The 24,752-nt window shown below is 42.3% G+C and overlaps 1 protein-coding gene across 8 annotated transcripts; it reads right to left on the reverse strand.

Moving 5' to 3' along the window:
• Positions 1 to 2,087: 2,087 nt before the first annotated feature.
• Positions 2,088 to 16,492, reverse strand: LOC306788778 (transcriptional repressor p66-alpha). Of its 8 annotated transcripts, none has more exons than XM_079284429.1 (11): positions 16,354 to 16,492; positions 9,154 to 9,809; positions 7,914 to 8,043; positions 7,458 to 7,586; positions 7,259 to 7,336; positions 6,620 to 6,739; positions 6,144 to 6,314; positions 4,771 to 5,032; positions 4,005 to 4,414; positions 3,660 to 3,918; positions 2,088 to 3,174 (listed from the first exon to the last, which is right to left on the reverse strand). In XM_079284429.1, the coding sequence occupies exons 2-11, from the start codon at positions 9,804 to 9,806 to the stop codon at positions 3,035 to 3,037; spliced, it is 2,352 nt and encodes a 783-aa protein (XP_079140555.1). In that variant the 5' UTR covers positions 9,807 to 9,809; positions 16,354 to 16,492; the 3' UTR covers positions 2,088 to 3,034. The 8 variants fall into 8 exon arrangements, with proteins under 8 accessions (XP_079140555.1, XP_079140552.1, XP_079140554.1 ...); XM_079284426.1 differs by having other exon boundaries at positions 6,144 to 6,335; XM_079284428.1 differs by having other exon boundaries at positions 6,144 to 6,311; positions 7,914 to 8,046.
• Positions 16,493 to 24,752: the final 8,260 nt, after the last annotated feature.

The following is a 24,752-nucleotide window of genomic DNA, read 5'->3' on the forward strand; positions in this document are numbered from 1 at the left end:
CTTCTCTCGTAGGACAACGCGTCTGTGGCTCTCTACCGCCCCTACCGGTCTGGATGACAACTCCGTAGTTTGGCTTATTTATAAAAGTGTTTTTAATTTGTACTTCTTCCAGTTTCCAGCCATAATAAGTTCGGTATTAAAGGCAGCGTTGGTAACCTTGAGAAACGAGCAAGAGTTTGCTAAATTTGATGATACAACCGAGAAACCAAGCTCTGTGTTGCCAACTATTTTCCAATGAAAGTAGCTAGCTCCAAAAGTTACTCAATCCAGCAAGAAAGTCACCAAGTAGGCAACACTGACAGCCCGTCCCTTCAGGCCTTAACCCCAAAACACTCCCATTTTTAAGCTATGGGTAAACTCACAGACTGTACTGTATGTATATACAAGAAGAGAAAACTCAGATGAGTGCACGGTAGAATGTGAGGCAGTAGGCAGACAGGCAGGTAGACCGTCCGATCATTACATTCGGGACGATATTAAATGATTGGATGGGCTTATTACCGTCCTGCGACATCCAGAGATACCAGATTTCTTTTTTTCTTTTTTTTTTTGTGAAAGCATTTGATTCATTGATTTCTGTAAGTGTGTGATGAGAATTTCAACAAAAAGTATTAGAAATGTTTTTGAAGAAGATTACAAACCCTGCCTTTAAAGAGACCCCATAGCTTTGGCTGAAGTGCATCTAGCCCTGGAGATTTAAGGGTAAGAGGGGCGTCTTTTCACCAGCTTTGTCTGAGGGGAGGCTGGTGTATGTGTGTTCTAGCAATCAGCATCAGCTATTCACTGGCTAATTGAAATAATGAGGGCTATTCTTCACGAATACTTCTCTCTCCACAGTCTGCACACGGGGGTTGGTTAGAGACAAAAGATATCTCCATAAAAGCCACCCGGCTCCAGATCAGCCAATAGCTCAATTCAATTGCAAATTACTAGTAGAGGGCAGTCACAGTATGAAGTCAAATACTTTGCACAAATATGTCAAGATCTGAACTCAATCTATAGTAACAACACTACTGAATACTTAATTGGTTTTCAGTTGAAAAAATTTGGTTTGGAGTTGTATTCCTCTTTAAAATGAACCAGTAGAGTCTTGAAAGTTGCTTGAGATGTTTCATTTTGCTTTAATTTGATCAAATTAATAGTTTTGTTTTGTCTCAATGCAGTGTCGACTTTTTGTCACAAACATGAAGAGCATAAATGCTGTGTTTGGTGACAGATTACCTCAATGGTTCACATGTAAGCAATGTCCAGCAATCAAAATCCTACTAAAGTAGAAGTACAAAAGTATTGCAGGGAAGTACAAATGTATACAAATGCTCCAGTCAGTTGTATTATTGCATTTCATATGTGAGGTCCAGATGAGGCCCCTCCTACATTCCTCAGCAGGCAGTTGGCGAGGGTTGTTAAGTTCACTTGGGTCTTTCAGGCTATAAGAGCGGGTCCTTGTGTTCACTGTCTCTCTCCCTTGCTGCAGCAGACATCCCCCCCCCCCAGCATAACTTTTGTCTCGCTTTGCCAGGTTTGCAAACCTGCCACACATCCATGGCATGGCTTTCAGCACACACTGACTTTGCTGATTTGCACACGCAATTGTTCACTTTTTGAGTTAACCTTGGTTAATTAAATAGTTTGGTTTTAAGTATAACCTTGTGTGCACTTTCTTTTTGGCACATGTTTGTGACATGTACTACTGGAACAGGTGTAAGCAGCATTGCAATGTTGTAGATCAGGTGCCTAAGATGGCGGTTTGCTCACCTATGTTATGTACCAACCTGTCTTTCCTGTTTTCACCTCACTTCCCAACTGTTGTCTGATCTGCCCTTCTTCTCTCTGTCGCAGTCTTAAGACCGTCGCTTGCTTTGTCATGAAAAACTGATCTTATAACCTCTCAACATATCATTTCACCAATTCATATTTGTAAAGATACAAGAGTGAATGCCAGTGAATTGATTCAATAACCCATGAGCTGATGAGAGAGAGCACTGGAAATGTCATCCCACACGGTTTTGTTAGTAGATGAATTGTTAAGCTTGTGTTATATCATCCACACAATAATCAATGAAAACATGTTTAAAATGTAAATTTTTTATTGTTTTAGGAGCTATGAAAAAAGTAAACCAAATAACTTTTAACATAAGTTTGTACAATGTAGCTAAAATCGGGAAGCAGAGAGATTATGCCATATTGTGATGGGTACAAGATAAAGATATCTTATGTGTTCCAGACTCGTGGTAACTGGGAGATAGGCCCTTTGAAAACGGACTCGGGCCTCGCTGGATGCATTTATGAAGACTAGATCTCTGGTTCAAGTGTGGAAGATTCAGCTCCTTCAGAGTTTGCATTTTCTTCATGACAAAACACTCAAAAATAATCTTACAATGTTGACATTAATATAAAATAAGCAAATTACAGATGGTAATTACAGATGAATTAAGCAATGACACCATGCTTCTTCAGCTAAGGTGCTTGAGGGAAGGCATGCAATATAATTAAAGAAACAGAATAACTTATTGTAAATACAAAATAAATTCAAACCTTTAACTACGGGGGTGATGTACTGAAACTTTTACAACTCAGTTATTTTGTATTTGCTTAAAATGAATGTGTTTGTTGAATATTGAATGTGTCAAAATGTTAGGTCAGTTTGGCCCACATCATGGCAGAAAGGGCTAATAAGCCCGGATCATATTACTTATTTAAATTTTTCTTTTATAAAAGTACTCAACGCACACATAGCCTCTTTTTACACAATCATTTAACAACCCAGTCTGGAGGACAGAAGAACCCAGGGGGAAGCCTTTCAAGTATTGTTCTTTTCTTTGCCCCAATCAAATCAAAATAGTTTCTACACAATCACCAAAGAACAGCAAATCTCAAAATAAACAACAGAAAATAAGAATACTAAAACAACAATCATACAAAAGTAAGGAAGGAAGGTTTCTTCAATTTGAGAGATTGTATTTGCTTAACAGTCCTCCGGGGGTTGCTGTTGACCATATTATTGAACAAAAACTAAGTAGCACAAGAGTACTGTTTATTTCCACGTGTTTGCAGTCTGCGAGATCGACGAGCGAGAGGGGATCATGTCCAGCAGGTACTCCCTCTGACGAGCGTCGACCGCGGCTGACGTCTTGTGGCCTGTCAGGCTGGGGTTCACGTAAGCCATGGTGACTCCTGTGAACATGCAAGAGAGCAGCAGGTCAAGGTGTGGAGCGAGCTGCATGCCGGCCTTTTAACGCCTTTTGAGTTGAATAAGAAAAAAGCAGTATGATTTCATAGCACCTGAATATCTAGCAAACCATGTCCCCCACAACATACAGACAGATACAAAGGAAAAATGATGAAAAATAAAAATGTCTACTCTCGGGTTTACTAGTGACACCCAGGGGAAAAACAGTACACCAGCAAACCGAGGGGCTAAAGCAGGAAGATTGAGATCACTGGCAGGGGGAGAACTGGAGAGTGGGATTGCCTTGTCCGAAAACATTTCCTCCTTCACTCTATTTTTTTTAATCTACGATTTGAGATCATACTAGAAGGCCACTTTTTGATAAGATTCTCAAACGCTAGAAAAATTTGGAAACGGGATGTTTTGGACCAGACAGGAATTTGAAAGACAGCCGATGTCAGCAGGCGGGCTGGTGTTAATGTGAGTCTACCTGTGTTGCTGTGGCTCTGCTTCTTCCATGCAGTGGATGAGGCACAACCTCCGCTGATATTCCTGCCGCCGGCGATTCCACTGCTGCTCACCTTTGAGCTCTGGACAGAGCGGTGGGAAACGTGGGCATGCTTACCTGGCCGGCTGACTAAAGCTGCAGCCGCCACTGCACTCTGCAGCTGGGAGGAGGAGGAGAAGGAGTGGGGGACGCCCCTCACCCCCAGTGACGAGACACCGTGGGACAGCTGGCCCTGGGAGCTCTGAGGGCAGTTAAGAAACACGGGGAGGAGTTTGTGTTACAGTTGCATCAGCGGCACAAATGCTTCTCTTTAGAACAGATTCCAACCTGCTTGATGGAGTGATGGTGAACCATGTTGGCTCGACTGGCCTGGTGGAGGTGCTGGAAGGAAGACGCTCTGGCGTGAGCCTGCTTCAGCTGCTGAGACAACCCCCTCTCTGCTTTCATCGACGAAGAGGACGAGGAACTACTGTGGGAAACTTGTGAGGACGTCTGCTGAAAAATACGCTGCTCTATTTCCTGCTCTTGCTGCAGTGCTTTGACAAACGCAGCTTTCAGCCTATTGGTGTGCTCAGCTTTCAAAACCTTTTTCTGACTGGATGACATGCAGTGTTCGCAGAGGACAGCCCCGCCTTTTGTCTTGTCATGCCTCCAGCGGCTGGTGAAGTCGGTTTTGCACTGGGTGCAGGTGAAGGGGTCTCTGGTAATGTTCGTTGACAGTGCTGCACCTGTCTTTCCTGGATGGAGAGAGATGGGAAACCCTGAGGCACTGATTTAAAAAAGGAAAGAGTTGCTTGTATGGTGTCAAAGAAGTAATAAGAAAGCAACAGACACAGGTAAGCAGCTATTTAGACCCTGGATTAAAGTGGGAATGTCCTGACTACATATGGACAATATTTAAATTCCTTAAAAATAAGACAATTGCTGAAGCTTGTTTGAAACTGATCCAACATCTTAACCTAACATCTAGGGCTGTAATGAACGACTATTTACATTATCGATGAATCTGACAATCGACTGATTGGTTAATGAACTCATCTTTTTACCTCGACAACATGTAAACAGAAACCATCAAAAAAGAAAAGTAACACACCTCTGTGGATTGTATCCAGCAGATTCTGTACCACTTCTTCCAGTCCCACCAGGTAGATGAACTCATTATTGGCTGCAGACGGCAGGAAGTTAAACTCTGGTGCAGGAGGCTTTGGCGGGGGAATCTCCAGCAGGGTCTTCTCCAGCTGTTTCCGTAAGGCGAGTTTAGCTGCAGCTTGGCGGCTGGCCGGAGAGTCATTCATGCTAACCACAGACACACCGCTGCTTCCCGAGGATGAGCTCTTCAAACTGGATGCCGAGGCCTTTGAAAACAAGCAAAGACGGGAAGAAACAAGACGGGTGTAAACCTCCAGTCAAGATCTGAATATTTTTGACTTGTCTGAGCAATACAGACGTAACCGAAGGGCTGTTGGTGTTGATTAATTGCAAGGTGTTTAATGGTGAAAGACCACTGAACACTGCAAAAGAAAGCCACTTGTAGACTGTAAATAGTCTGCTATAAGTGTAAAATCCAGCAGTTAATAATATAATTATTAAAGCTAACTGTTTAGAGAAAAGCAGGCATTCAACTGATGATTTAAAGTTGAGAAAAATGAAAAAGGCATCGCTGAAGCGCAATGAACGTAACAGCTTCCATGATTTCTAACGTTAGCGGGACACACAACTATGCTAACTTAGCTTTAAATGTGAACAAAAATAATGCTAATAGTTTTATTCAGGGTAAAATGATGACACGTTTTCCAATGTTTTTAGTCGACTGCAGCTGTAGATACATAACTTAGAATATGGACAGAAGCCTTCAATATCACGTTTCAGAAAAACCATGAGAGAAACCCTCAGTGAGAGAATGCATGTATGAACAAGGCTAAGTCTGACAGAAGCTAATGTTAGCTTGAGGAGCCAGTGGAAGTTCAACTCTCTTACTAAAGAGATTTATTGAACCAGGTGTTATTATTGCATGAAAGGCATCTTTTTGTGCATCTGCACCTACTTGGTACAACAACATTCTTATGACCCAAAAATTATGTATTTCGGTCATCCATCATCTTCAGAGTTTAAGGACGAAACTAGACTTGATGGTGGAAATTGCTAAGTGTCTGTATGAGGACTTTATAATCGTTGAGTATGCACAAAACAGGGCCTGAAAGGCGTGCGCCACTTCCCACACAAGATTTGTGATCCATGCATGAATGTGCGCAACTCTGACTCATGCATACGGACATTTTGGAAACAGGGTAATTGCCAACACAAATGGTGAATTGAAGCCAGATTGTAGAAATTAAATGTGAGAGGAATCATTTTGCTGATGTCAGGATGTGGCAGGATTCAGGAAAGCCTGGCTTCCATTTCCCCGATATTAACCGGGAATATACTTTTTTTTTTACTACTTGAAAGCACCTGTAAAATACTGACCAGTGTGTTAGCACTGCTACTAATTCTAATGAAGCCTGAGTTGACCATGCCTCTCTGGCCATGGATTGAAGGGGCGGAGTTCCTGGGGCCCAACAGCAGAGGAGGGGGTCCTGAGCCTCCAGAGGCAGCCAACTGCTGCTGCTGCTGCTGCTGGCGGAGAGCCTGGATCTGCTGTGGAGATACAGAGATGGGCTAACCAGGACAATGAGAGGGGTGACACGAAGGGACATCACAGACAAAGGTAGTGGAGGACAAGGGAGGGGCATCAAAAGCACCGAGGCAAAGGGCACACACACACAAAGAGAGAGAGGCGCAAAGAGAGATCATAAGTCCTGAGTTTAAGAGTCATTATTTCCCTGCTGATTGTCCCAGAGTGACTAACAGCAGTAAGACTACCATTGACCTGACATAGAGAACATTGTCATTTTCATATCGCACCGTATTAATGATATTGGTAACATTTCTCCATGACTCACCTGCGCCCCTCTGACCAGAGGCGGCATTATAATCTGGGAGCCATGTTTGGACAACAACTGCTGCCCTCCTCTCACCAGCGGCGGAGGGACGACTGTGCCTGAACTCCTGCCTGTCAAAATCTGGTCAGAGAAAAACACAACGACAAAAACAGGTCAACTACAGGTGCCGTGACACAGATATGCCGATTGGTGCGTGGCTGCGGTTGAATAGGATGTTTTTTTGCTTAGAAAGATACCTAATTGAGTGAAATGACCCAGAAGTATTGAAGTAGCAGCCATGATAAGAGAAGGAAAGGTGGTTCCTTTTTATCTCCTTCAGCAGGGGGTACACTGCTGGAGATAATGTTGTCCAACAATTCCTTGCGACAGCAACATTTGAAGCAACGCCCCATTAATCGTACACTATGGATACATTGAAAACATCCTTCTTAGGAGGTGTAATACTATTTTGCACAGGAATCCTTAATTAGTACAACATTAAGTTTGCACTGCTGTCGTCCATATAAATTCTTCTCCATATCTTTCTTTGAACTCCTGATGTTTTCAATCGAGGTCAAGGAGAAGTGGTCAGGAAAGGACACTAGGATATAATATTTCGACTATTCAACCGCAGCCCGTGTGTCAGAGAAGAGCATTAACCTGCTGAGTGCCTTTATTGCTTGTAATTGTTCCTCGAATGAGAGGAGGAGGAGCGGAGGAGCCAGACAGACCTGTGGGCTAAAAAGGAAATGGAGAAAGATATTAAACAATAAACAGGATGCTTGGAGTGGAGGCCAGCGTTGTGGGGAAGTGCAGCTCTTCGTGTGACCCTGTGCTGATGCGGGTAATAACTGTTTACCTTCTGGTGAGTGTCCTTCTGTATCTGGCTCTGTCGAAGTTTCTTCAGCAGCACCAGCTTGGCCTCCTCCAGTCTGAGCTCCTCTTTCAGCTGCTTAATGATGCACTCCCTCTCTGCCGGGCTGCTCTTCTACACTCCACAGATAACAACATCACTCACAAAATCCTTTCCAGCAAATAACACATTATATGTTGGAGCCTAAACTGTCCATTAACAGCCATGCATCCTGGGATACTGAACCCTTATCTGCTACCTCATTGTCAGTTCTTCTGAGCATCAATGAAACACCCAGATTGTAACTTAAATCTTTACGGTTAGAAAATAAGTTGTTCACACCAAGGCCCAATTGAACCAACTTGCCGTGTCCATATTTTAAAACAAAATCTAAAAAAGCTAACAGTCAAAGCTTAGCCGATATGATTTAAACATGTCTAGCTTCGTGTGCATGTGTCTCACCATGAGCAGGTCTGTGTCCAGCTCCTTAAAGTGGCTCAAGCCGTTCATCGGAGGACTGGGGGAGTCATTATCTGACAGGACGATGACATCGTCATCTTCAGAGGATGGAGGGCGCTTCTCTCTTTTTATACTGCTGGACATAAGTAGGACAATGACATTCAAATTTAGATTTTAGTATCTTAAATATCCAGCAATTATACTGGATACAGTGAACACAGAACTGCATTTTATTTGGGTTAAAACAATGTGTGGATATTATCAGTTCGTACTCATTGATCCATGGGGGTTAAGAACATTTTATGGCTGTTTGAGGCAAATATTACTCAAATAACAGCAACCATTAGTAATGTCTGTATTCATGGAGATCTGCTCCTCAACCACATTCATTATTTGAATCCGCTCCACTACGATTCTAGAAGGTCCACACATCCTCCACACAGCTAACCTTCATGCTGATGTTACTCCAACAACAGAACAATCCTAAATAACCTGGGACCTGAAGCTCCAGTAAGGTCTTTCAGTCACAATGCTACGGCTGTGCCACCTATTTCCTGTTGAAACAGGATATTGTGGCAGCACGTTATAGGCGTCTGAGTCATTTTGGGCTGACCTGTATTGCAGAACGCTTATGTCATTCAAAGCATGCCAAGGAAATTAAAGTGAGTAATGTGAAAGCAGACAACCTAAATTCTGAAACAAGTGGCACTCAAAGATGGAACGAACACGAGTGATGTTCTTCTAAAACACAAGGGTGTCCTTGTGATTACACAGATTATGTATTTCTATGAATTCGTTAAAGTCTACACACGAAATCGTGAGGCCTGTCTCTTCTCGCCGTCCTCTTTATTTGCGTGTGTGTGTGTGTGTGCGTGTGTATTAGTCTCTCCTCGGGGCTTCGCGCCATCATCACTTCCTGTGGATTAATCACTACTCTTCCTCAAGTCACATGACCTCAAAGTCATCATCACGTGACCCACTCACTTTTCCTCCCCCCTCCCTCCCTTGCCCTACCCTCACTGTGGAAACCATGGCAACAACCGGCTGGAACCGGTTTGTGACACACGGCTTCATTTTGTGTGAGGGGAGTTTTTAGGGTTCAGGTGCTGAGTGGGGGGAAAATGGAGATGGTCTAGATAAGATAAAGTTAAACATCACCTCTGAGGACAACACCCCCCCCCCCCCCTCCTCCTCTACCCTACACAGTGAGTTTACTATAATAGATATAGATTCATGTTCTCACCCTCTGGAGGTGCTCATGTCCACGGGCTGCTCTTCCGTCTGAACCTCCACTTTAAAGGTGGCTTTCACCTCTCCTGCAGCCAGCATGCCACTGGACGCCTTTGTCTCTGCCAGTCTGACCTGGCTCCTTGTATCCAAAGCTGTCTCTGTCCTCACCTCGCCGTCTCTGTCATTGCAGTCAGTCCGATTGTCTGAGCTGGGTTCAACCGTCGCCTGCTGTCTCTGTGTCCACTCCTGATCTTCCTTCACCGGCTGAGAGGTCAAAGGTAACGCCAAAGCTGACACTAAAGGTGACGCTAAAGGTAACTCTAAAGGTAACGCTAAAGGTAACGATAAAGGTAACGCTAAAGGTAACGCCAAGGGTAACGCCAAGGGTAACGCCAAGGGTAACGCTAAAGGTAACGGCGACGGGCTCTGCTCCTTCTCCTGCTCCTTGTCGTGCTCTGGCCCGACCATAGTCTGGCCCTGATCTTCCCGTGCCAGCACAGAGTCGGGTTCAGGTTCAGTTTGTTCCTGTGTTGTGGGTTCAGAAGGGTCCAACTTAGGCTTTTTGCTTTCATTTTCAGCATCAGAAGTTTCTGTAGACTGGGGAGCAGCATCCTTTTCCAGCGCCCTCTTCTGGCTGCGCGTCTGGCGGACAGCCTCCTCAGACATCCCCTGCAGAAAAAAGAAAGAAATACCTGTATTATTAGATATTCCAAAATATACTACCAACATATTTGAACATATTGGAGTTTGTTCCCACATTGATTTCAAATCTGACCAGAGCTATATGGGTATATGAGAAACATGTTCACACATCACCAAAGGTTATCCATACAGACTGATTGTTGATTAGATCGTTTGAAAGCAGCGCTGCACAATACTTCAAAAGACTATTTTAAGCTCTGATTGGATGTCACATGTCATTCCACATGTTGGCATTGTATGACAAACAACAACAACAACAATAGAGAGCTTTTAACAAAGTAAATTGTTAATATTACTGAAAGTGTGGTTGTGATTGTGGGCCTATCATTCAGAATGTAAGCAGACAAAGCTGACCTTGAGTCAGCTGGAGGCGGGTGACTAAAATGGCCCCCAGACAAAACATGTGGGATTATGAAGGTCACATGACCAAGATGTTGACTCAAGTATAATTCCACAACAATCCAATCCATCACTAGCACTCAGTGTGTTCAAAACGAAACAAAATATCTGAAGATCACTTTTGGAAGAGAGATGCGAACAAAAACCTGCTGCAATGAGACATCAAACAGAAGGAACTATCAGACAACATTGTAATCAAATCAGAGGTAAAGTTGGGGAACATACAAAATGAACTGGAGCATGATTTCTGTTAAAATATTCATAACGAATCCAAGTATGTTAGTTATTTATGTGTGTCAGTGAAATATATTTGTATTCATTTCAAAAGGAATTGTGTTGAACCTTTTTTCCCTCGAGTCCGACACCAGAGAGCACCAGAACCATTACCATCAGATATGCCATGAAGAACAAATCCAATCCCACCACATGTTGACATGCCAGCAGTAGTGGAGACGGAGGAGATGGCTGCTAGTTCACTCACAGATGTGCACCAGCACAACGTACAGACCCCGACAGTGGCTGCTCTGAGTCGCTCAGTGTAGGGTCAGAAAGTAAGAGGAGACACGGGGACATGGTGGACTACATCGGTCAATACATGTTTACCTTCATGGTTTTGATAATGGCCTATCACATTGTTCTATGTGTATAAAGTACCAGTTATGTGTAATAGACTCAACAACAAAAGAAATGTGTCTATAGGAGAGTAAATGCTTTTATCCTCGTTATGTGTTGTGCATGATATTTTTTCAGAAATGTGGATAAACCCTTGTCCCGAGCTGGGGTTCTCCGATGGAAACTGCAATACTGTGGCATGTGGACACTATATCCAGGTTTCCTGTACCTGATAGCTGCTCAGAAAAACAAAAAGGTAAATGATCTAATGATGGTCAAAACACTGGACAAAAGGAAAAGTATGTCTATCTTCAGCTGATGAGGTACTCAGCCAGTATAGAAATGACAAAGTGGTTCAGATGTCAAAAGATCAAGACTCACCTGCATGCAGATGATCAGAAACCTGAAGACTGTTACGACCATTTAAACAAGGACGCGAATAACCAGGTTTTCAATGCTCCATGTAAACTTCATATCCAGAATAAGATCAAAACCAGGATGAGACTCAAAATCGTCATACTACTTCCCATTTACACGCCACGTACATGTGTAGAAGGGGAACACGTGCTGGCCCACATGGCATGCTGCAGGAGACGACCTGTGCTCGAAGTTCAGAGTCGCAAACAGAAAGCACAAGAGACATTGAGAGACTGACTCAGACGTTGACTATTTACTGGCCGACCACAAAGAAGAAACACAGAACCGTTAACGTCCTGAATCACATTCATGCTTTCTGTTATAAAATCGAGGCCCGGTCCTGCCAAGTCTGTCTGAGGCCCTCAGTCCGCCCAGTGACGCACTACAGGAAGCTATGGGTTTTTTTTTTAGGGAAAACAGGACTAAAATTAACCCTTACAACCTGCTACTTCTATGTGACACACACTGTACACACACTTCTACCCCCTCCCCTTCCTGTTCTCAGAGCGGTTATGGCGGTGAGCATAAAGCACACAGTCTATCCATGATGTACCTACACAGACTACACATACAGAGTCACAATGCAGCATGCAGAGCAATCATCTGATGACAGAGAGCTCACTTAAGTTTGTTGTTTTTAATACTCTGACATCACTGAGACACACATGACATGACCCTTCCCAGGATTCAGTGGGACACAAAGCACTTTTCCTGACAACCGGTCTAAACCGGTTGGCCAGTGTGTGTGTGTGTGTGTGTGTGTGTGTGTGTGTGTGTGTGTGTGTGTGTGTGTGTGTGTGTGTGTGTTTGTGTGTGACTGAGAGAGAAGCTGAAGCTGGATTTAACCCTTCAGGTGCCGGAGTAGACGGCGCGCTTCCACAACGACGGCCATTACACACTATGTGAGTCCATGTGTGAGTGCTGAGGAGAGTCGTGATGGCATTATGATTTCTGATGCATACAGCTGTGAAATGATGCTGCGGGAAGAAGTTAGACACACAAACCCACCCAACCTCAGACACTGACCCTGTCTTTATAACAGGCGATCTGAATGGCTGACGGGTTTCACATTTCATCTCCATGGCAGTTTACACAATTTCCATCAAGCACACACACACACACACACACACACACACACACACACACACACACACACACACACACACACACACACACACACACACACACACACACACACACACACACAAGAGTTTGACTTCACATGCAACCAGTGCAAAGGCTCTGAAAGCAAAAAAAAACTGAAAGGAAAATTCAACTGTACACTTTAAAATCATTCTATGTGCACAAAGTTAACATACAAGTAGAACGACTGTTCACTAACACACACATCAGGATAAAGAGCTAAGCTGCCTAATTCAATATTATACTTTTCTAATCAGACTCGTGACAGTTTCATGTTACGATTATCATAACTATCTCGCTAGACATTATAATCTGGATAAATATTCAAATAAAATGGAAATCCTGGAACAGCATTTAACGACTCTGTAAAGACATCATTGTACGGTGTGTGGTGGTGGTCATGGTGAACTGGCATACTGTCCTTAAGTTTGAGGCCTTTGGATAAATGTGTATTTAAATTTGTATCATAGAAATATAGCTTTCCATCAGCGCTTATTTCTGACATTACTTCTCCACCTTTTCCCAGCATGCAGTTGGGTCTTCCATTGTAAAGAGAGGGCGATATTTCTGTAAAACAGTTATTAACGGCACACTAGTTGAGATATGCGCTTTAAATGCAACACAACATAGGAAATACTTTTGAGCCACTGCTGCTTTGTAAACTGCAGTGAAACAAGGTTTATGTTTGGGTGCAAAGAGCATTACAAAATAATACTCGACATACATGAATTATTAATCAAGTATCTATAGTTGCTGCTTCACGAGGGCCTTAAGATTGTAGTCTGGGTTTAAATATATATATATATATAAAATGTATCTAATCCAACTCAATCATACCATTTACATTTGCTTTGTAATTACATCCCAAGGATCACTACCATGTCATCTTATTGCACCATGCAGGTACTTGACTCTTCACCGGGCAGAATACTCGTACGTTGATCTGGTATCAGATTGCCACTATCAGGGCGCCGCTCAGCCGAACCCACAGTTTATCTACACCTGTCTTGTGTTTTTTTTTTTTGCTGTGTGCCTTGTCTTCTTGCCCCGAGGTGGTTATTTATCTAGTCACTCGTGGATCACGCCAACCAACAATCACTCAATCACCCTTCAGTCAGGCCGGCTGACTCTCAACCATCATCGATGTCTGGCTGCACATACAGTATGTGTTAAGCATTGTATTTAACCACTGACAAACCTTTAACCTGTGAACACATATTTCAACACCGCACTGGATTTACAGAAAACGGTGCACCCACGCAGTCACACTTGCTTTGGGAAACTGCTGCACCAGCAAAATATTTGTATCAGATATCTGGTTGCATCTGTCAAAAAAAAGAAGAAGAAAAAAGATTTAGAATGAGCTGGCAGGCTTTTAATTTAACAATTTAGCTTGGGAGCAGATCACTGGTTTGCTCGATTAAATAACTTAAAACTCTTTAAAAAAGTCAGTCGTTTATGCAGCAACCAGCACCACCTTCTCACAAAGTAGGCCGAAAAAGGCAATCAGTGCTGCCTATATATTTGATGAAGTCATGGAGGCCTGACTGAACAGCTGCCCTGTGACCCCTGCAGCCATGTGCAACAGCTTAAAATATGGCCAGCGGACGACCCTTTCCAGAACAGTGGCGATTACACAACTGTCATACGTACAAGACTGTGTGTGATCACTGGAACAGTGATTCCTGGAAAACAACAAAACTGAAACGTCTGAACACTTTCTGACCCACTCGCTCTTGTAATAACGCCATGAATACAGTCACTCTATATGACCGGTGGGCATACAACTTCAACACTGTCTGTCACAACAGCGAGCACTGCCGGTGTCAAAGCAAAGCATTCTCCACTCTTCTAACCAGTGTTACTCAACCCCTTCTCTAAAAGGCAACATGTATTTTGTTCACTCACAGTGACACGTCATAAACAATGCCAGCATGTAACAGATTCACATGCAGATAACTCTTTACAGGGGCGTTGTTCACATGAACTGACTGTTTATTCCAGATCTCCACAAGAGGCAATAAAGCCTCCTAACAGCAGATCCCTGTACCATCCTCAGTCTACATGGCATGCACAGTGGCTGGTTTTAAGTGGCTTTGTTGTGCACAGGTCCGACTCAAACTGTGATCATTGATTACTGATAAGGATGTATACCATATGTGACAAAAGGTAGAGCTGCAACAGTTAGTCGATTGATGGACAACGAATCAGAAACAACTTTAAAAAATCAATCAATTGTTCAAGTAATGTTTCAGGCAAAATGGCCAAAATTCACGAATATTTTCTATTTCTGAAGATGTCACCTTGGACTCAGGTCAATTTGACATGGATCAAAAGTTCTTATCATTTAATAAACCAAGCGATTAACCTGGAAAATAATCAGCACATTCAGCAATATTGAAAGCAGTGCGTAGTTGTAGCCCTAAAAAAACAATAACCCTGAAATCTGTAACATTACGTAATAAGATCAATACTTAATGAAACAATTTAACGCCATTAATTTATTCCTCTACTTATTCCTTTGATAATTAGTCTTATTATGAGCACACTGCAGTTCAAGTTGTAGACTACATTATAATTGTCACTGAGACACTGAATAACATCACAAATATTATGTAATAACACCTCAGTAAAGCTCAATCGAAACCAATGTCATTACAAGTGCAACTAAGCTTGAAAGTCTTAAATAAAGTGAAGACCAGCAGCAGCCATCATAGCGCAACATTCAAATGCTGCATGTGGGTTTGTCAACACACCGGCTTCCGTCATATTTATTCATTAGGTTAAATATTAAACGCTTTTATCCGAGTGCGTACCAATAAAGAGACAACAGACAAATTAGTATAAACGAATTAAACTGGACCCCACTGGTATGGCTGTGGTGGCTAGAAACGTGTGTGTGTGTGTGTGTGTGTGTGCGTGCGGGTGCGCGCGCGCCTATCTGGGTGAGACAGAGTGTGTGCGGTGTGTGCGTGTGTTCAGCTTTAAGAAGAGGAAGACGACGGTTGTCATAGAGCGAAGTAGGAAGATTAGCTACCAGATAGCAGAACCAACACTGGTGCCAAGGGGCTTAAAGCGAGCAGCAGCAGCGTCCACCATTAACGTCCCGACACCCAGTACACCATCCAAACCACACTCAGCCCTTTAAAAGCTAAACCCAGCCCACACTACATGTGCAACCAGCCGGCTTTTTATTATTGACACCGCCTCAGAGGAGGCGAGCGTGTTATTAGTTAGCGAGCTAACATTAGCTAACATCGACGCAAACAACAACACGAAGCCACTTTAGCATCGGATGCGACGTGGACGCAAACGTCTGAACGTCAACGGCTGTTCGGAGACTTTCAAGTCAAAGTGAGCAAACTCCTCCAGCCGACCTCATCGACGTGACCCGCACAACCAGAACCGAGCCCGGACCGTTGACCTGGCAGCACCCCCGATGCGGGACAAGCATCAGCTCGAAAAGCGGGCACAAACTTTTCTACCCTACTATAGTAAAAGTGAGTCTGTATGAGGCTCAGCGGGACTGTTTACCTGGGTGTCCCCTCCCGAAGGGGGAAAAAAACCGAGTCGGAACTCATACATTTCATCGACCGGCCCGCAAGGACCGAGCGTGCCGCGTAGAACCGAGCCGCTGGCGATGAAACGTTGTAATCCTTACCTCATTTAACGACTTCTACCGCACACAATCAAGTCCGGGGATCATATTTACAAGCTGGCACGCGCATGAAAACGTAAAACAAGACAATCGGTGGCTGCGCGAGCCCCCCATCTCCTCCCCAGTGCTCAACCTTTGGCTCTGCGGAGAAGTGTTACTTTTCAACAGCCCATCAGCTTCTTTATCGTCACAGATAGGTGGAAGAAAACCTGGCTCCTCTCGACGACTCCGAATAAAAGATCCACTTACTAAAAAACTTCGGCTTCACCTCAGTCAACTTACTCGGTCGCTTTGTCGCCCGTTCTTCGCCGATGGTCGACCAAGGAATGTTTAATCTGCAGTTAACCTCGATAAATCGTTGCTTTTTTTAAATCCAGGGGATATCCTCTTTTTTTCGGCCCTCCCCACTGCCGCGTCTGTTGCCAAATAATGCGCCTCAACACACATGGAGCCGCTGCGTCCTCTTAGTGGGCATGCGCACCTTAGCATACCAGGGCGACCGGATCACATCATGTAAGCCACTGACCACCAAGGGCCAAAGCAGGACGCCCATGTCAGGGGCCAAGGGCTCCTCGGGTTGACCCATGACTGTACCAACAAGTACAGAGATCCCTTCAACACTCACTCACTCAGTCACTAAGGCTCTCTCTCACTCACTCTCTCTCTCTCTCTCTCTCTCTCTCTCTCTCTCTCTCTCTCTCTCACACACACACACACACACACACACACACACACACACACACACACACACACACACACACACACACACACACACACACACCACAGTACAATGAGACAGCATCACACATTTCACTCAAAACACTCACCAGTACCACAATTGACCCCAAACATGCAATAAAGATGGAAACCAGCAACTTCAGGTCAGGAATACAAAACCACTTTATTGCCGGTATGATGAGCACCCAGACCTGGTTATACCACAAACATTAAACATATGACAATAGAGCAACACGTAGAACAAAATCAATTACGGTAGTAAACAGAGGGCAAGCTGCAAGAGCATGCAGCACCAACAGATATACTGTGCAGGTTAGCCAGGAACCAAGGTTTGCCAAATGGGCACAGGTGGCAATTTAAGTGTCCCAGCGCCCCAGACACCCAGGGCCCCTCAAAAGTCCTGTGTTTACTGCGTGTTGATTTAAAAAAAAAAAAATGTTGTTAAGCAAAACTTCTTCTTTTTTTGATAATCATATAGTTTTACACCACCAAAGCACAATAAAAGCTAATGTGTATTCTTCATTATTATGAAGAGATGCCTTGGGTTTAAATCTAGCTTTTAAGTTACTTCAAGAAACTTTTAACTGGTTTTGAAACAGTCAAAATGTAAGAATGATGTCTACATATGACGAGACCATGAGCAATTTTTGCTATTTCTATATAGCTATTCTTAATGCCTGTCATCGGGTCTGATTCCCCCACGAAATCAGACGAAACGGTCTCCGGCAGAGACCAGCCCACCGTGGACAGATCCAGGTCCAGCTTCACTGCTGCCTTCAACCAGCAGCTCCTCCTCTGGCCGGGAGCAGAGCTTCGTCCGGCCAACACCACGCTGCTGGAGGCCCAGCATTGCTGGGTCCGAGTGAAGGGAGGCTCGGGAGAACCAGGGCTACGCGGGGAAGACTGACAGACCCTGCTGCAGTAAAATGAGAGGCATTCTATCGGGATTCTGTTGCTCATAAACACGACTGCTTATTTACACAGTGACCGGCAAAATCACCACAAAATGAAAGTTCCTCATAGCAGCTTTAAGTTCTAATTATTTTAGTTTATATTGTGTTTACGTAGCACATGTTCCTAAATAAAGTCGTCAAACTTTGGTCTCACGCCAGCAACCTCACTTCACGTTCGCAGGCTCTCAACAGGGACCTGCTTCAGCATCACATCCGGATCCTTATCCCAACCTCAGCATCTCATAATAATTACCTCACGTCTCTTTAGGACCGATGCTATAGCATGACATATGACTCCCTGACCCCACATAAAACTCCAAACCATCAACCCTCACTTTATCAAAGAGATTAAAAGGAGAGTTGCATGAATAGCCATTCAAAACAGGCTTGCAGACAGTCAGATCCATACATGTTAGTCAATGGCAGGGTTACGACGTCAGGGGTTGCAGAAGGGTCCAGCTGGCTGCCTCTTTCATGGCATCACTTCAAAGCATCACTGTGAACTGAACTAATCCACAGACATCCATAGAAATGCACACATCACAAAGACGGTGATCTAAGTAATAGAAGTAGACGAGTGGGCAGGGGGCTGCTGTTCTCTAACAGGTGGGGGTTTGAGTGCTTTGTCAGCGTTGCTGTTCTTTAGATGACAAAAAAAGCTCTCCTTAGAGATGATGCTGTGTCATCAAGTCTGATTGTTTCCATCCCCACATCCACTCCATCTCCTGAGGCTACTGATTGTCACATATAAATGCAATCAAATCTGTACCAATGGGCTCATTATCACCTCAATATCACCCCACCTAAAGCAACAATTCAACAACACTCTGGAGTTTACAGATAACGATGACTCTGTAAATATTATCACTGTTCCTGTGGACCCAGGGACAAGTAGATGTTACCTCAGCCAGATATAACTTAAGTAAGAAACAATCCGAGCCAGCTTGAAGCTTTATTGGCCATGTGTGCTTACGCATACATGGAATTTGTCTCCGGTTTCCACTCCGCTCTCAATGTACAAACACAAATTTACAATAAACAAGAAATATATGTATAAAGAATAAAAAAGGGCAGCAAAAAAAGTAGAACAGATGTAGGTATAACCAATTAGCTATAATACAAGTATAAATATATATCCAAGAGAAAAAAGTGTATATATATATATATATATATATATATATATACACGTGAACATGTGAATCTGGAATCTTATTGGGTCGATTGAGAAGTTCAACCTGCTGGTGTCGCTATAAAAACTGTTAGGATCTGTCCTCTAGAGAACATGGTTGTCTGTATGAAATATTATGGCTATCGATACAGTGGATGTCAAGATATTTCGCTTAAAAAACCCCCAAATATGTCAATCTCAAGGTGACGCTAGAGGACAAGTCAGGGGATCACTAGGATAGAGGAATAATTACAGATACAATCGTCCAACAATTATAGAAAAACTATTTTAGAGAGCTCCCCTTTGGTGTTTGGTTGTGGGAATTACATGGGGGACTCTTGGAGGACTCATAACATCAGTATTTCTAAAATCCTGGCTACGGCCCTGTAGACATTAGTAAATTAAAGGTTAATTTGTAATAATTTGAATGTGTAAATGTACAGAGGTGAAAAAATACCTGGAAATATGACAAAATGAAACATCCCTACAATAATTAGCCTATACAATCTACAGTCTTTGGAGCTTATAATAAAGGTCAGGTCAGAGCGTTTTCTGAGGCTGAATGGGATTTTGTGTTGGATTACATAATATTGTAAAGTGGTCCTGTTTCTTTGTCCACCTCATCTATTAAACAAGTATAAATATACTTATTGCTATAACACATCGTTCATAACTATTATATAACAATGATGATGTGAGTTTGTTTTATTGCTATACACACGTGTTATTATTTCTCAAATTAATTGATATGTTGTAATGTTTTATGAATGGATTGTATATTTAATAAAGACTACCATATATATATATACATATATGTCAATATGAACAGGACAGAGTCAGTCAGCAGGTCCTGACCAGGTGAAGGGATCAGCTCTGAAATCAAACAGGGGTAAGATCAGCCTCCAGACTCTCTCCATGTGGAGGAGGCCTAATGGCCGCCCGTTTCAACATGACAGCTTCAACTTAATCCTCATTAAGTACTGTAACAATGCAGGAAGTAGCTGCTGCAGTCACGATTAGACGGGCTCACTATTTGGCAGGAAATGGCTCCTTTCAGCTGCGTCCGAGACACCTAGGGCGTCCAAAAGTTTTCACTTCTCACTAAACCTCTTTATTTTGGTGAAGGATGGTTTCCCGGCAGCTGCGGACACGAGGGAATACGAGAAGGGAGAAATATGTGATAACTTGATGGAAATATGTCACAAAATATGTATTTGTGTTGGGGACAAAAATAAACGAGCTCTTGGAGGATCTCCATTGAATGCCGATGGGCTGCAGAACTTCACGTTCATACAAAATATACGATGAGCATGTCTTGAATTTCTTAATAAGACATTTTTAGGATATACGAATCAACACAACCATCACTTTAAGTTGATATTCTGCTTACTTTGTCAAAGTCCGATAATATTCAATCAAGACGTTTTTTTGCAGGCACTTTTACTAGTGCTGCAAACATCTTTAAATATCTGATTTATATGATATTATAGAAAGGCAAATATATCACCCTGAATGATCTGTAACATTGTGCTTTAGCCTAATGATTTATCTTTCAACCAGCAAAAGTCTTGTTTTCCACGGAGGATATTGAGGTTTGAATATATTGTGATTGTCACAACACAATCAGTAACTTTATCTCCCATGTTTAAGATTAAAGAATCTCCATCGAGAGTTGGAGACCAGCGGTTATCATTGGAAACATGTGGCCTGTTGATGAACTTCTTCTGAACAGGTGACCTGATCCTTGGCTCCTTCACGTCTTGATGGTCTTTGCGTTTGACAGAAAGTTCATGTCCTTCACAGTTTACTCAGTGGTTCCTCTGAGGTCATAGTTTTTTTAGTTATCTTCTGAACCTAAAACTTTTAAAGAGGACAGGCTATGACTCAAATCTAAGCTCTTGTGTTTAAAAATTTGACTCTCTCAAGGATGTCAATATAAAACTCTTAACGATATAGGATGGAAACAATACAATTTAGACGTCTGACCCTTTTTAAATGAATGCTCCGTTTCAGATTTTTAGATTTGTTTCTTCTTCGGTTACAAGCATCCAATAATTTCTGTGTGCAGTAAAATTGAATATGCAGACACTTGAAACTTGCCTGAGTTGTTTAACTCCACAGCTGTGTGGTATTTGTTTTGTATAAGTGCAGATTGTTCTGGAAAGTGTGCAGTGCATTTCCCAAAGACAATACAGCAACTTTGACATAAATTGATGCAGACTTCACAGTGGCAACTTAAGGAAGTATCAAGTGTAGCCGACTGTGTTTTGTACTAATTGGGCTACAACATAAAAAAAACTGGTATAGTTCTTTCAGTCAGCACTTAGATTTTAGAGTCTGATACAGAACAATAAAAAATAATCAAGTCTACTTTTATTTTTTTATTTATAAAGTTAAAGATGTGTTGAAGTTTAGCAGTTAAAATGACAATGGAGAGAACACAAATACAACATATTCCGCTTCATAACATACTATAACATGTATAAAATTTAAATAAATAGCATCCATAATAACGTTACTAGTTACTTTGCAAATGACTGAACTCAGTAGTTTATTTTGAAACTACCAGTGCAGAAATCTGCATAACAGATGTCTTGACCAGATTTAAAAAAGCCCCAGTCCTACAGCAGCGTTCCTAAATCAACAGTCCTCGTCATTTGATAATATATCAACGGTAAACAGCACTCAACCGCTTCTGGTATAATGGAAAGCAGCATTGAATAAATAAGGTATTAAAATAGTGGTGTATGCTGCCATCATCTGGAAGACTTGAGTATAACAGGAAATGAGAATTTGTTTTTGAGTTTCATTATGAAACAACATTATGTGCAAACAGGTAACAGTCGATCTTATTGTTGTCTTATGATTACTGATTAATTGACTCCACGCAAAATGTGCACAGCATATAAAACATACAACACAGTGAGCGTGAAAGGGTAAAAATCGAAAAGGTCAAGCAGCAAGTCCACTGAATTGCAGTGTCCAAGAATTATCCAAATACTTTTTTTACATCACAGTCTCAAAAAAGGTTTAAAGTACACTTTTCATACCTTAAAAAACATGAATTAATAATATTCGATGTGAAGCAAGCCAATCTTTACCTTTATATAAAATGATCAGCTGGTTCTAGGGTCGAGTAAATATAATTAAAGTAAATATGTCTTTAATTTCCCATTCGTTCCTCTTCAGTGAATAAACTATATGCAGCTGTCAACCCAACCATCAACATACCACTGCACTACATGAAGCTCATTACAGACATATAATGTACTGTATATCCACATGGATCCTAACTAATACTGTGCATCAGAACTGTCCACTGAAACAGAACACATTACAGTTTCTTTCAGATTCCAGATAGGAAGGATGGTCTCACTGTTTATGGGACGCCTGGTTGACGTGGTGCTTACACTGATGAGGATGTGTTCAGGGAGGCGGTGATGTGGTCGTCAAGGAGCTGCTGGGAAAAGTTCTGGTGCATCTGAGCTGACCCGTGGGCGTCCCACAAGCCTTGTTCAGATCTGCTGGGAAAGGATCATTGTGAATACTGATGACAGCTGCAGTTTTATGTTTCACGACACTGGTTCCAAATGTCAGATCCACCGTTGAGGATGCGGAGACGTATCAGGTTACTAAAAAGTGATTCATTGTTTCTTCCGTCACTTTGTTGTTTCCCATAAGCTACGTTAACTTCGAAATCAGTTGTGGCTTCGTTACTCAGTTGTGTATTTGTGTGGGTGACAAGTGGATATCTCCGCCTGCTCTGGTTGCCCAGGACAAAGAAGACGTGACTCAGCAGAACAAGCGAGCAGGCAGTCAATCTGTTAAGATCCTCAGCATTAGACATCTTCGGGGTCTCCCTTAGAAATCTTCTGTTGATGCAAGTTTACATTTTAAGTTATTTTGCTCTCAACATACGAGCAGAACAGGATCCTAGATGTAAAGTTTACAGTGCACGTATTCAAATCATAAGTCAGATGTTCTACTTGGCCTTGTTGTAACGTCCCTGGAAGAAAGACAGGAGCTCTCTGATATAAAACGCTGCAGCTTGTAGACAAGTTACATTGTTTTAAAATTCAGCAAAAAGCATGGAACAAACGCACATGATGTTATCATGATGTATAGTTTACCTGACAGGAAAGTTGTGATCAGGATTAATCCTCTATAGAAGGCTGTACAGCTACTGATTAAAGAAAATAAGATTTGTTTTCATATATATATCGTATATATATATACTGTTTAAATGCTGGAGGAAGGAGCACTCCCTGACCTCTTGATGTCTGTTGCATTCCTTGATGTTGGCCAGGTGAGTTGTCATCTAACAGAAGAAAAAGAGAGCCACTGAGTCATATAAGCATCACATAGTCACACAGACCGCAATCTATTTTGAAGTGTCACAAAATATTGCATTTAGCGCTGTCATGATCACCTTGGGTCTTCAATAATGTCATTATTTTTTCTTATCATAGGCATGCCTGTTTCCTTTACCGTAAAGGTGTGTTTTCTTTGTCTGTATAGACCTACCATAGTGTATGAAGCTGGGCAGCATGATTTGTAATTTGGTAGATCTGATATAAATCATAAAGGGATTTTATTGCCCTATAATCAGATAGGTTAGTGCCAAGATGAAGCTCATTATAAAACGTTAATACATATCATTGTGAGGAGATACATTGATGCTGGTAACATACATTGTATCAGTTTGTGTGCAATTTCATGGTATACACAAAAAGGACACTTGTTGTGATATGAACCACTGCAGGGAACATAATGAAACCAAATATTAGTGACAGCATCACACTGAGAAGGGATTTTTTCTGTGACAGTGAGCTGGTGCAATTAATGGAAAAGCATAAAACACTGATGGATATATTTCTAGGAACGTTACTTGTTGTTTATTGTACCACAGCTTGGTATCAAACACTTTGGCTGCTGTTCACCGCTTTCTCCAGGTGAAACTGGGCCAGCTCACTGTTCTTTGTGTGTCGGTACAGAACCGAGCCCAGCAGGACGTGAGTCCGGGCCTCGACCCAAGTAGGCGACGTGAAGCGAAACTCTGCCTGCAGACAGTGGACGCACATGCGGATCTTCGGCGGACCCGACGTGCGGAAATGTTCGGCAAGAAGACAACACAACAACAAAATGTACCAATTTAACCAACGTTCGCCGAATGTGCTCCAGGAATAGTTAGCCTCTCACGTTTTCTAAATCTACCTCAATCCTTGTGCAAAATATTGAGTACTAGCGGAAAGCTAGCAAGAAGAATAAAAATAAATCCGTTTTCTTCTTCAAAATAAAACCCCATGAGTAAAAGTGAGACAAACTAACTCACATATTCGTGTAATTCAGGTTATTATAGAGACACAACAGCAACAACAATAAAAACCGTTTACCTCGAAAGGGTATTTCGCGATGTTTATCTACTAGACAGAGGAGTTTACAGAGTTTATCACGGGGATGTTATCAATTACTAAAATGCTTCCTTTATTTTGAAGGGAAACTCGTCAAAATAGCTTCCACTTTAAAGTACCCTTTAGTAAAATATCACGGAGCGCTTCCCTTTTCCTGATATGGAACAAACTATTTGTCTATTTGTAAATGTATTCCAGTGTCGTGAGCCGGTGATAAAATAAAAGTCATGAAATAATTGTCTTCGGGAGAAACCAAGGGGGAAACGGCAGACGGTCTATAGGTGGAACTAATGTAGTGCAGTGTATGTTCCAACCGAGAATATTTATGAGTCGGACCTTTTGAGGAATTTACTATTCACTTAAATTCTTGCGCACAAGTCACGCCCTAGCTGAGCACATCGACTACGGAAA

Source organism: Melanostigma gelatinosum, assembly GCF_949748355.1.
Source record: "Melanostigma gelatinosum genome assembly, chromosome: 15".
NCBI lineage: Eukaryota > Metazoa > Chordata > Actinopteri > Perciformes > Zoarcidae > Melanostigma > Melanostigma gelatinosum.